General features: G+C 38.3%; 2 protein-coding genes across 3 annotated transcripts; both read right to left on the reverse strand.

The window, feature by feature from the left end:
- Positions 1–568: 568 nt before the first annotated feature.
- tube1 (tubulin, epsilon 1) lies at positions 569–6,125 on the reverse strand. Of its 2 annotated transcripts, XM_044035319.1 has the most exons (12): positions 5,931–6,125; positions 5,732–5,805; positions 4,800–4,852; positions 4,660–4,717; positions 3,932–4,047; positions 3,288–3,409; positions 2,973–3,160; positions 2,692–2,864; positions 2,165–2,305; positions 1,606–1,746; positions 1,213–1,387; positions 569–941 (listed from the first exon to the last, which is right to left on the reverse strand). In XM_044035319.1, the coding sequence occupies exons 1-12, from the start codon at positions 5,953–5,955 to the stop codon at positions 783–785; spliced, it is 1,425 nt and encodes a 474-aa protein (XP_043891254.1). In that variant the 5' UTR covers positions 5,956–6,125; the 3' UTR covers positions 569–782. The 2 variants fall into 2 exon arrangements, with proteins under 2 accessions (XP_043891254.1, XP_043891255.1); XM_044035320.1 differs by lacking the exon at positions 1,606–1,746.
- An 894-nt stretch (positions 6,126–7,019) lies between these two features.
- On the reverse strand, positions 7,020–12,513 carry snx22 (sorting nexin 22). Its single transcript, XM_044035480.1, has 8 exons — positions 12,426–12,513; positions 11,579–11,792; positions 10,578–10,661; positions 10,127–10,231; positions 9,562–9,656; positions 9,133–9,165; positions 8,133–8,200; positions 7,020–7,962 (listed from the first exon to the last, which is right to left on the reverse strand). Exons 2-8 carry the CDS (start codon positions 11,639–11,641, stop codon positions 7,832–7,834), a joined length of 579 nt encoding a protein of 192 aa, XP_043891415.1. The 5' UTR covers positions 11,642–11,792; positions 12,426–12,513; the 3' UTR covers positions 7,020–7,831.
- Between the last annotated feature and the right edge of the window lie 790 nt (positions 12,514–13,303).

The raw sequence follows: 13,303 nt of genomic DNA on the forward strand, positions 1-13,303 counted from the left end.
ACAAACCTTCGACCTTCCAGTTAAAAGACAACTCAGTCTACCACTGACTCATCATCACCCAACAGACCGCAAATATCAAAGTTCAAGTGGAGAACAATGGAATGAGTGTCTAACTTTATGACCAATTTCTGCCATCATAAAATAATATGACCTGACAGTTTGGAGAAAGGAAAACAAATGGATTAATAAAATATAAGGATAGGCACCACCATCACTTCCATCATTAACCACCATAAAGACCATCACAAAGTTTTCCTTGCGTTCGCACATGAGTGACCATTACTGGCCTGGCACCTCAGCCGACTCATTGTTCATGCCTCAAACTCTCTATAATCTTTGAAATATCAAATTTGTGGTGTGGAATTAATCTATATCAAACATGACCAAATTATAGCAAATAAATATATAGATTACAAATTAGGAAACCTAATAAAAATCATATAGCACTCACGATATCCTAAATATTCCATACTTCCTCTCTTCTTTTTATTAATTGTGCCTCCATCAAAATTAGTTTTCCCTAGTTTAGCAGTGTGTAACAATATGAAAGATGAAGATTAAACATGACTAAGACATAAATTATTTTATTGTTCAAATTATGAAAATAGATTTTCAATACTCAGTGTATCACCATTGGGTATAAAATGAGAAAATTGTTATTTTTTTCACACAGGAAATATTTAATCAGGTCATAAATTGGACAATAAGAGAAATTATAACTATAAAAGATGCTATATACATATAATAGATAATATAAAATAGATTCACAACATGGAAAACCTTCATGTGGCGATGCTGAGCCTGGTTGCATCTAGCACTATTTTCCCCTTGGTGGCATCAAGATGGTCATACTCTTCAATGAGGGAGCTGAGAGAGGTGACAGCCTCTGAAAAGCAGCTCTGCTCCATCCCATCTACATGCAGATAGTGATGTAAATGAGCCTACAGAACACACAAAAAGAAAAAAGACCACAGAGTTTAATCACTAAAAAATACAAACAGCAGTATTTCATATTTAGATTTACATTAATCTGCCACCTGGTTTGAATAAATTTGGAAATATGTAGAAAACTATTTGCATTTAGTTTACAGTGCAGTGTTTTCATTGTTGACACTTTTACTCTGGAGGTAGGGTATGGTCGGTTTCAAGCCAAATAGCTGCACAATAACAAGGTCTGATTCTTGCTGCGTCTGCCAATGACTTGAAAGGCACCTTCTTCCTGTAGAGCTTGGTGAAACGTTCGCTCAGCTCCACAAATGTGGACTTCAGACAGGTGTTGTTGGCCAAGGCTAACAGGGAGTGGGAGTGACCCACAGGAGGCACTGAACACAGGCCAGTCTTCCAGCCCTCCTGGTTCCAAGAGACAAAGGGAAGCGATGGCCTGAGTCTAGAGCAGAATGATAAGAACAGCATAGGGCATTGAGGCGACAACACACAACACACTCACAGCAGCAGTTTACAGTTTCTCACGACAAGTGTTAGGTGCAAACTGTGTAGGTGTGTATATGAGTGTGTGTGTGGAGGTGTTTGGGCTGTTCAGGATAAGCACACTGGGCTGTCGTTTTAGGTGCAGAGAGTGTGTAAGAGGAGGGACGGTGCTCTGACCTCTCAATGTTCCTGCGGAGGTCAGACACCTGCACGTTTCCTCTGACCATGAGAGCACAAGCCAGGTAGAGGCTGTGCTTCGGGTCGGCTCGGATTAGCTGGTGGTTTTTACTGAAGGCATCGCTGAACATCTGATCCAGTCTAGAGGTCAGAGTTTGACAACAAAGCCAAGAAATTTAACAAAACACAGAAATAAAATCCCAGAAATCCAGCTGAATGTTAATACTGCAGAAAATACTGGGGGAAAAAACTGAGGCAGTCCATCATCAGGTGAATGTATTGTGTCTGTTGTGATGCTAACCCATCTACAGGACCAGTGCTACTTCATCACAGTTCAAATGGACAGCCCGTGGCCAAGTGGAAAGGAAATCAGCTTGTGGAGGGTTACCAGGGATAGGTAGAAGTAAAAGCAGCAGAAAATGATTTGTGTCCAAACATAAGATATTCTAAAGGACTATTTTAATATAATAGCTTTGTAAGGTAAGGTCACATAAGGAATAATAACATGAGGCATTATCTGCTGCAGATAAAACAACTGTGAGGTAAAAGCAAGGCTGACCTTCTGGAAGGGACATTGACATCTGCCAGTGTGTAGAGCGGAGTGAGGCTGGGCACCAGGTAGTGTAACCGTGGGAAAGGCACCAGGTTCATGGCGATCTCATTCAGATCCATGTTGAGAGAACCCTCAAAACGGGCTGAGCTGAGACAGAGGATATAAGACACATTTAACGTAAATCTTGGTGTATGTTGTGGTTTTTGCTGCCCCTGGGTCCCAATTACACAACAACAAAAATACAGGAGATTTTGGACTCACCTTATATGGAGGTATACAAAAAGTATATAAATGACACAAAAACATGTGATTGCATACACCATTAACAATATATTGTCTACCATAACAGTTTGTGTTGGTAATAAAATGTGTTAGGCTTTAAATATGTTTGAATATCCTCTATGTGTTGTTGTATTTTGAGTTCAACATAAAAAGAACAAAAACTAGGTGACTGACAAAATCTATAATACCAGGAGAGAAGCCTGTCTGGCAGCAAGCAAAGGAAAACAAAATAATAAAAGAAAAGACCATACCTGGTAATATTGAGCAACAGGTTAGCAACAATGTTGTTCATAGCATCAAAGGGCTTCTCTGCACCACTGAGCCCACCTCGCCCAGAGATGATGGCGCTGTCTCTCTTGATCACAGACCCTGGCTTCCCACCATCAGACATGTATTTAATCTTATTCACAATGTCAACCAACGACTGGAGGAGGAAACATGAAAGTAAGTGTTCATACATACTGTATAGTACAGATGTTTACATTAAGAGAGGGGGAGATGAAACACATCCATACATCACACTTGTCCATACCTGGTTTTCCACAGGAATGACACAGTCAGCATGCTCTGTGAGCTCCTTCATGGCAAGAACGCTGTTGTAAGGTGAGGTGATTACATCATCCTCCGCAGATGGATAGACTGAGGTGACGATTCGGCACACGTCAGGGAATTCCTCCTCCAGGAGTTTCAGCACTTTGGTCCCCAAGCCAGAACCAGTACCTGAGCATTAGTGGATATATTTTTAACACAAATCTGCACTTTACCCTCTGAATTATTCATTTACTGAAGCACAGACTGTTTTTCAAGGATACATTTTTGCATTTGGTCAAGCAGTTTATTCCCTTACCTCCTCCCATAGAATGAATGAGGAAAAAGCACTGCAGACAGTCACAGTGCTCTGCTGCTTTCCGCAGCTTGTCCACTATCTGCTCCCTGTAGGCTGAGCCATACGTCATGTGTCCAACTGCCCTGGACAAGGAAACAGAGCATCACAGACAGTTGCAGGCTTATTACATGAACAATAATGTGTGTAAATGTAGTGATTTATTATCGCTTATGGGTCAGATCTATATAAATAGATAAAGTCACAGATAGATGGATATTTTCTGGGGATTTTTGCTAGCTTTGACAAAGAAATCATTGAGAAAAACATAATTTCCAGATATATATTGTGTATCTGTTCCCTTCACATTTTATTAACTTCAATATTAAAGGCTGAAGACGACCATTGTTGGAGACAAATCTGTTGGAGACAAAATCTGTATGCAGCACAGCATTAATATAAGCCAACCCTAGCACGTCTGCAGTGAATTTATTTCAGTCACGGAAAAGTTATAATTTAGTGCTCGTTTCTGGACAAAACAATGTCAATCCCTAAACACCACATCATCACAACACTGAGAGAATGTAAAACACCTGTTAATAACTATGAGTGTGAACAGTTGTTCCTGGTCATGTGACCCTGCAATCTTTGGTCAGTCCGTCTCTCACCAGTTGTTGCCTGAGCCCGACACGTCTGTGAGGAGCTGGGTGCTGTCAAACACTTCTCTTAATGGGCCCTGCAGGATTTCATTGACCACACCCTCCTCCATGTCCACCAGCACCGCCTGTGGATTCAGATATGCGAGTGTGGAGCCAATACACAGATATCAATGTCTTTATATGCTCAGAAAATGCAATGCATCTTTCTATACCACTTTGAATTACTAATATAAACCACACCTACACATCCTTTGAAACACTGAAACACAAATCTAAGTTCCTTTTTTTTTTAATTCATTCATTTATTTATTTATTAGTTTAACAGGCAGTAGAAAAGGTTGGACTCCTCTCTGAGTGTAATAATCTGTTGTTTTAGTCTTATTACATATTTTCTCTGTGAAAAAAATGAAATTGTATTTCCATGTAGTACTATAAGGAATGTTCTTTATTACAATGAAAGCTTCAAATAAGTCATATAGGTTTTCTGCCTCTCTCTGCCCTGGAAAATATTTTAATGATAGCAATTTGTCTAGGTTCATAGCTTGTTTTGGGATCTCGACAAAGTCAAGCATCTCTTTTAAGTGCTCATAGTTTAAAGACGGTGATTAAGAATCCATGATCCAATTTGCATTGAAATGTTATTGTATCTGTACTCCTTACATAGATGTATTAGTAGATGGATAAATAAACCTGACCTGTTTGTTTCAAGCAGTTTTCTGTTATTTGACAGGACTTACTCTGGCTTTGAGATGTTGGATTCTCTCACCAACACCACAGGCTCCACCATCAGATATCCTGGAAAAGCACACATGGACTACATTTGAACCACAGTGAAAGAGACATCCAACAGTTAATGCATGAAAGCAATTGTGATTACCTTGAGTCCACATTCCTGAAAAAGCTACTGAGAGCCTCATCATAGACTCCTCTCTGAGTGGGAGACAAATACATAGTTTAAGAAAAGCCCTTAGATATTGAGGTAGGTGACTGCATGTTTTTCTTTCTTTCAAGGATGAGCTAAGTCAAAATAAGAATAGGCTTCTCTTAAAAGAACAAATCAGGCTTTCATACCACTACCAGTGTTTTCCGTCACATTTGTCTGTCTGTGAGCAGAATAACTCAAAAAGTAGGATGGATTTTGACTTAATATTCTGAGGATGTAGGGTATGGCCCAGGGAAGAAATTATTATAATTTGGTGATGTTCCAGATTCAGATTCTTTCAGGGGTAGGGTTCTGACTGCTTTCTCCAGTTTACATACTTATGAGCATACACATTTTTTATTTATTAGGTATGATATTTCAACTACTTGTCAACACAAACAACTAATCAGCCAATTACATGGCAGCAGTTTAATATGTTTGTACGTGTCCACATGATCTGGATGACCTGCTGCAGAGGAAACAATAAGAATGAGGAAGTAGTGATTTAAGTGACTTTAAACATAAACCAAGGACCACACTGGGTAAACACTACTGCCACTTCCTTGGGCATCATATAATCCTAACAAAGTGGCTGGTAAGTATAATTGTTATGTACAATACATCCTTCTTGCACCTTTTTGTGCCATAGTTGAACTATTTTGTTTTAAGTCATTGATTTTATTTTTTTAGCCCGTCTTTTTATGTCCAAGCACACATGAAAACCAAATTCATTTTATGCCCACAAACACTTCGTCATTCAACTTGATTCGGATTACTGTGATACATTGTGGAAGGTCTTCAGCTGTGACCTTAGAGTCTGTGTCTGTGTTAAAGTAAATTGACGATAGTGTGAGTTGTTCATAAACAGTTGCTGTTACTGCACTTACTTTGTTGACATGAGCGTGTTCACGCAAAGCAAGATCCCAAAACCTGCAGCCAATTTGGTTACCACACTGTCCCACTGAAGGAGAGGAAGAGTGTCAGATTTAGTCAACCAATCCGTAGAGCTAAGAGTTAATTCCATCAGCCCTGAAGTCCGGAGCAACCGAAGCTAACTAGGCTAACGTTAATACAGGTTTCACTCACCCTGGACAATAACAGACTGAGTCATGGCAGCAGCCACACACAAGCTTCAGCTGCCGCGTCGACTCGAGTCAAAGTCAATGTTGACATTTGTCCTCACACACAACTGCTGCTGCAAAACATGTTTGACAGTTTTTAACTTTACTTGAGAAACGCGCCTCAGCTCTTCCTCTTCTTTCCTGGCTGTCAATGTTAAGTACGGATTGGTGCGTTGCTGCCCACTACCGGCATTGTGACGTAATTACAAAATCAAAAAGTGTTTTTATTTTTTAAATTCCAGTTATTATATGATATTGATTTTTAAAAGTTGTTTTGCCAATTGTTACATACATGTGGGTGGATTGTTGTTGCACGTGGTGAGCCATTTCTCTTAAAAATGTCACAATCTTCAGCCTCATCAACATATTCATCCTTACCTGTTACAGAGAGCTCCATACAACAGGGACTTTACTATTACTAGAGGATTAAAGGTACTGTAGTAACTCTTGCCACACACAATTTAAACCTTTGCCTCAGTTTAGCATTTTAACTTGTAATAGTAGAGAAAGTAAAGTCCCAACAATAACATGATTCTGTTGTGTCCCTGCCATAACCATTATTCATAATGGTAGAAATGAATTTAGTAAAGAATTTAAAGTGTATTTATATTGTATATATCTCAATTAATGCTTCTTCTTTTTGCAATTTTCACCCTAATGATAGGGATAATCCAAATGGAAAAAAGGCATAACATCCAGTACTGCGATGTGTGCATCTACAACAACTTCCCTGTCTCACTTTTGTTCTTCTTCATTCTATTTGTACTATCTATTCAGAGTGAATATGACATAGACATCAGCCAAATATAAGGACAAGTAGACGTCAGTAAACTATAATTAAAAAACATAATTAAAAGAGTCAAAGTATTTATTCATGCCTTTTATTCAAGTTTAGGGGGCTCCACGTTTGTTAAGCCTGTTTTTATTATTTAATCTGTGGGAACTGTGATTATAAAGAGAAATTAATTTACAATGAAGTTGCTGTTTAGACTGGGAAAAAAAACACTGTTTATACCTCCTCCTGTCTCAGGGTGTTGTAAAGAGTTCACACATGTTGAATTGTGAAGTTTTATTACAATTTAAACACAAGCAAAAACATTTTTTTAAAAACATACAGTAAATCCCAACTCCTAAAACTTTTTACAGGCTAAAATTCTAATAAAATAAAGAAATGTGCTTTTCAGTAGTAAGAAGTAGTAGATAAGTAGAAAAGACAGTATCACAATATGATAAAAAACAGTTTGTCGTCATTGTCATGACTAAACAACATTGACATACATACTGCTGCACTGTGTGAGTGCAGTTTGTATGTCTTCAAAAAACATGATTTTAAGATAGAGTTTGGTGGTTGGCTCGTGCAGCATAAAAAGCACATAGAGCAAATCGTCCAAGCATTGGCTGATGATGCGTTGTTAGTCCCAGTCGAACCGAACAAGCACAAAAAAAATACACGTTTTCTCTTTCACGCACATTGCACACTGATGGCTTATTCATTCCCCTCTGCTGCTGTTATTGTGTATTGTACAATTTTATAGCAGAAACAATTAATCGATGAATCGATTACTAAATTAATCGACAACTATTTTAATAATCAATAATCTGTTCTAAACTTTTTTCATGATTAAATCAAGATTTCCGATTTCTTGTTCATTTCTTTGCTCCATAAAACAACGAAATCATTAAAAGTTAATCATTTTGGTTTGTGGACAAAACAAGACATTTGATAACATCATCATTCAATCAACATTTCTTAAGGTTTTCTGATATTTTATGGACCAAACGATTAATTGAGAAAATAATAGACAGATCGATGATGAATATAATCGTTAGTTGCAGCTCTATACAATTTACCTTGACACACAGATTTTACTGCAATGTAACAGTAATCTCAGGAGCAGTGGGGTCAGGCTCAGAGAGAGCGGGGGCAGTGAAGGTGACACGGACATCCCGAGGATAAAAACCCTGCAGTACTCCGTCGACAACGACATCTGGAAGATCTGCAAGACAGAGCTCTGTGTTTATACTGCGTAAACAAGGATGTCACGTTTTTTGCCAAACCACAAAATGGACACAGAGGTTCACATTCAATAGCTGTCTGTGAGTGTAAACATGCTCAAGAAGGAATCCCGACACAAATTGGTTTCCAGAAGCAGTGGCTCCTTCCTACCTGAGATGTAGTCAGAAAGATAGGGATCCTGAAAAAAACCCAAGACTCGCTGATGTGGTAACGAAAAACTGAGGAAACAAAAACAGAATGTGTTGGTTTTTTTTTGCTATATTGTTCATCCATTAAAAACTGTACAGTACATTGATTGATTATTATTTGTGGTTTAAGCATTATAAGGACACACAAATGTGTATGTGATATAAACAGAAACAAGACTGTAATGCCACAGGTGCTGTAAAGTACTCAATGAAATGTTACAGTCATATATTATATACAGTATAATCCTTATGTAGATTTTACATTCAGGTTAATAGCCATCATAATAGACTACTGCAGCTGTTTTAAATGAATTAGTTTGTCTAACCTCATGTTTTTTTTATTCTGTATTGTACATGTATAATATGTGCATATTATTTTAACTAAACTGGTGAGCTGATTTGGTCAGATCTGCCTCATAAAAGACATCTCATATTTTGTTTATGTGCCTTTATTTCACAACTCTTGGAGTTTTAAACCTGGAGAACTACAAAGAAAGCGATCATTCTTAAAAGCTGAGATAATGCACACGTTGAATGATCTATCAACTATCAATCAGCACACAAGTGCAATATCTGATTCAAGATTTTTAAATTTACTTGTGGCTCAGGACTCAGCCAAATATCTTCTTCTTCTTCTGTCAAAGTGCAGGAAGCACATAACTCTGATGTGGGCCTCTCTTTACCAACAGCCACTAGAGTTTAGAACGAGTCTAACTGTTGTGTCCTTACAGAAAACTTGTTTCTCTTGTGAGCTCACCAATGACAAATATGCATTTGCTGTATTTGTTTCCAGAAAAATCACCTCACACTATGAGATCATCCAACTCAGTCAGCATTTTATACAAACCTTTCAAAACTGCGGTACATTTTCATGACCATTAAGTGGGTGATGTGTTGTACTAAATGTTTTTGTTGATCACAAAGTTGTGTGTGATGATGCTAAACATCAGTAAATATCTTACCTGTAATCCTGACTGTCCAGATCGTCAAGTGATCTAAAAAAATAAAAAAAATCAGAGTATGTGATTATTAGACATTTTCTGCTGGGACACAAGCCACGTTTACAAAGAGGTCAATTTAACAGTAGACTGAAGTAGAACTGCACACTTCTCTTCATAATTAGCTGTTCTAACCGGTACATATTCAATTAAGGACCGTGGAGACTCTGTGCATGGTCATTTTATACTGTTCACTGCAATTTACCAAATTTCCTTCTGTGTCCAACATGCAAACAGCTGCTTATTTATATTTACGTGCAAAAAGGGGCAACATTGACTATGAGTTAGAGCCAGAGTAGCTGCTCCAACTGACAGTGAGAAACAGTTGCTGCATCAATCCAAAATAAATAAGAGGATGTAAATATAGCAACAAGAGTCTGGACTGACACTTACTCCATGCTGCTCATCCTGTTCCCTGTGTGAAAGTGTCTGACATGGAGGAAGTCCAGCAGCACCTGTGGCACGTCTTCATTTTGATAGATGATATCCTTGTCAACAAAGACACATTCATTTAAACACCGACAATTTTGAGCTACAGCATGTAAAAGGACAGCACGTACACCTGTGATTCAGGGAAGCTCCCGACACGTTCCAGTGTCAATATCATTCATTCATTCATCTTCTACCGTTTTATCCTCCACATGAGGGTCACCGGGGGCACTGGTGCCAATCCCAGCTGACATTGGGTGAAAGGTGGGGTACATTCTTGACAGTTCGCCAGTCCATCACAGAGCTACAGTACATAGAGACATTCTCACCCTCACACCTACCGTCAATTTAGAGTGTCCAATTTCTCAGTATTAGCATCCTTTATAATAGTTGTAATTTTGATTCATATAGCAAATTTCAATGCACCAAAGCAAGTACCTGCTCAGTAAATGTAACTGCTCTCATAAATGAGATCATGGTGCTGGTACCTGTAGAAGATCCTGTCTCAATGGATAGATGGATGTTTTACCTGGATGTAATCTTCCAGCTCCTGCCTCCTCTGCTCCTCTGGTTTGGTCCTCAGATGAGGATTCCTTTTACTCGGTAAATCAGGAGTGTGAATGATCTTCCTGAGCTGCACATGCCAAAACATACAACATGGGGCTGTTCAAACTCAGATGGACCACACCAGAGTAGAACACAACTTCATGTCAATAAATGACTCAGACAAAACAAAAATTCCACATTAGTTTGCCAGTTCTCCTTGTAACACGAGTCATTTTCAGACATGAACTCCAGGTAATGTTTGGATTCTGTGACTTATGTTGACATTTGCTTTCATCAAAATCAAATTTTAATCATTTAATCCACGGCATCCATGCAAACGGTTGTCTTTTATGTGACAAAAATAATCGTGCACTCAACAGTAAATGTTATAATAACCTACAGAGTGATCAGTTGTGGATATTGTATGTACATACTTTTCTATGCAGTGTCTGGAATTCGCTGCTTCTCCTGAGCACATAATGTTTTCGCTCATTAAACAAGACTTCGACTCGGAAGAGCTGCAAAAGAGAGACACACAGCATTTAATAGTTTTCTACTTGAGACTTAAACATTTTAATATCTGATGTGTTTTTGATTCTTGTAACATTTGTAATTTATTATCTCTTCTTTGTGTTATGTTACAGTGTCACAGCTGGATTAAGTAAAAATATGAAAAAAAGACAAAAACAAACACTGAATATCTTTATTTGTGACCAAAACACAGTGGCTGATTGGGAAACACCGACGGTGTTTTTCCCACCATTTCCTACAAACAACTAATAATTTAATCTAGACAAATAACTTCAGTAATGATTGAGTTGATAATCAGTTTCACTATTTTTCATGGTCTTAAATGTTTACATGTTGTTTCTGTGCACAGTTTAATAGAAAAATAAGAAAAACATCTTTGGTTCATGAACAATACACAAGGTTTGGGAAACAGTGATGGTCAACCATTTACTGACATTTCATAACTAGCCTAATCTGTAAACATAGGAAAAAAATAATCTGCAGGTTAATCAATTATGAAAACACTAGGGGTATTTCCTGCACTATGGAACATGGACGTGCACAAATAGAACCCAGGCAGTACTTAAACACCTGCTTTACCCAGATAAAAACACCACCATACAGCTCTAGTGTGATGAAGGGTTGCCCTTTTTTCACTAGACCCCCTGCACCCTGACAGGTCTGTGCACGCCACTGCCCCGGGACAGAAATCAGTGTACGGCTGGCCTGACTGACTTTCACTCTTCCTGCAGGTAACAAGGATCACCTGGTGTCGCGGCTCACCTCTTTCTATCACATAACTAGGCCTGCATGTTTGAAACACAACAAGTCAAACCACACAAGAGTCAATACATAAAGAAATATAGGCGCTTTTGTATTTATTTAATGTTGCTAATAAAGTTTTCTGTGGAGCAGCGTCTCTCACCTTTTTCGTCTTTCCCGATTCGTCCACTTCCCGCTCCATCGATGGTATCGTTACTTCAATCATTGGACTGTGTGAACAATCGGTCACGGACTTTCTACGACCGAGAGGAGACTTCTCACACGCTTTTCACCGCAGACAAAACACACACACACGGTCACAGAGACACACTGGAACGGTCGGTTTCCTCCTGTGATTCTTCTGCTCCACCTACACACTAATTGGACAAGACAGGAGATGCGTTCAGGGACACAAACAGCGTGTAGTGGAAAAGAGAATCTGCCTGTTTCAGGCAGTTCAAATTAAGACTACGTTCACACTATCAGGTTGGAGTGACATATATATGTTGAGTAATATATATATTGAGTAATGTATATATATGTATATATATATACATATACATTCTGAAGAAAAAAGTCTAATTCAATTCTGAATCAAGATTTCACACTTATTTAATTGTGTGTAAAACGGCGGTGTTGACATACATAGTTTCATGCACTGTGTTGAATTGTATACAAAAAAGTTAAATATTGAATTGAGCATAAAAATTAGGGATGGGACAATACCATTATTTTGTATCTGATGCCAACACAGTATCTACATTCCACGGGCTGGACTTTGGACATGCCTGATATATGAGCACATTAGAGGTGGGTGCATTTAAAAAAGAAAAAATAGTGAATAATCTCAAAACTAAAACTAACTAACTAAAAGTCGCTGCAAGTCACTTTCAATTCCAGGTTCACTTCCCACTGTGCTGGAAACACAAAGTAAAACACTTAATACTTCATACATTCACTGGATATAAAACGGATGTAAACCCTGACACATAACACAGAGCTGTACTCACTTCCTCTGAGACGCACACTGTTGAAAATCACCTAATTTGTTGTCTCACATGGACAACAATTCTTGTCTGTGTCTCTTTTTCACTCATCTCATCACATGCACACACAACAATTTCCAACATTTGTCTGAACCAGAATCACATGTTCTGTCTGTGACCTTTCGTCATGGGATTCATTTCTTCCCGTCCCGCTGTTGTGGCTCAGTGTGTTTTCATTTAAGCTGACACAGGAGCTTACTCAAGCAGCCACACATGCAAGGATGTGTGACCTGAAAGAGTCATAGATCACAGTTGGGTTAAAAATATACCAGTGATTTACTCGTCTGCTTGCTGAGTCCTCATAGTGTTTTTACTACAGCTCATGTGACTCCTTACAAATAATGAAGATGTCAGCAAATATGTGCATTTCACTTTCGCAGGAATGGAGTCAATCGTGGTTTTGTGGCTCTAACATCAGACTTGTTTGGCAACTCATGAGTCATGAATGCCTAACCTTTGAATGTGTCACAGAAACAAATTGTTGTAATCATTGGGCTTTTATAATGTCATCTTAAATCTTCTCTTTCAGTTGATTTAAGTTTAAATGGAATTAAAGAAAGGAGTGGGAGGATTTTTAAAAGCATGCAAGTAAAATTAATTATTCTAATTCATCACACAAAAGATTTTCATCATGACATCAGTTTGTACTGACAGTTAAGTTCTTTGAAATGTGATTGTATGAGGTACTGACATGGACAGATTTAAGCCACTTCATTAACAAGAGGATCTTAATAATAGGTTTGTCACTTTATCTCACCTTTAACTAAGTGTTTATTAACCGGAAATTGAGGTTTCCATAGAGAAAATCATAATTTATAGCTTGTAGGGACACGGGAACTGCT

The sequence above is a fragment of the Solea senegalensis genome, linkage group LG10, assembly GCF_019176455.1.
Source record: "Solea senegalensis isolate Sse05_10M linkage group LG10, IFAPA_SoseM_1, whole genome shotgun sequence".
Lineage (NCBI taxonomy): Eukaryota > Metazoa > Chordata > Actinopteri > Pleuronectiformes > Soleidae > Solea > Solea senegalensis.

Excerpts from the sequence above, each read along its gene's own strand:
- snx22 (XM_044035480.1), bottom strand. The coding sequence starts at position 11,641 with ATGATTGAAGTAACGATACCATCGATGGAGCGGGAAGTGGACGAATCG. Across the intron at positions 9,657-10,126 it reads AGCTGGAAGATTACATCCAG|GATATCATCTATCAAAATGA; the intron begins GTAAAACATCCA and ends TTTGTTGACAAG. Across the intron at positions 9,166-9,561 it reads AACAGGATGAGCAGCATGGA|ATCACTTGACGATCTGGACA; the intron begins GTAAGTGTCAGT and ends TTATTTTTTTAG.
- tube1 (XM_044035319.1), bottom strand. The coding sequence starts at position 5,955 with ATGACTCAGTCTGTTATTGTCCAGG. Across the intron at positions 3,161-3,287 it reads CATTCATTCTATGGGAGGAG|GTACTGGTTCTGGCTTGGGG; the intron begins GTAAGGGAATAA and ends ACTAATGCTCAG. Across the intron at positions 1,747-2,164 it reads GTCAATGTCCCTTCCAGAAG|ACTGGATCAGATGTTCAGCG; the intron begins GTCAGCCTTGCT and ends TCTGACCTCTAG.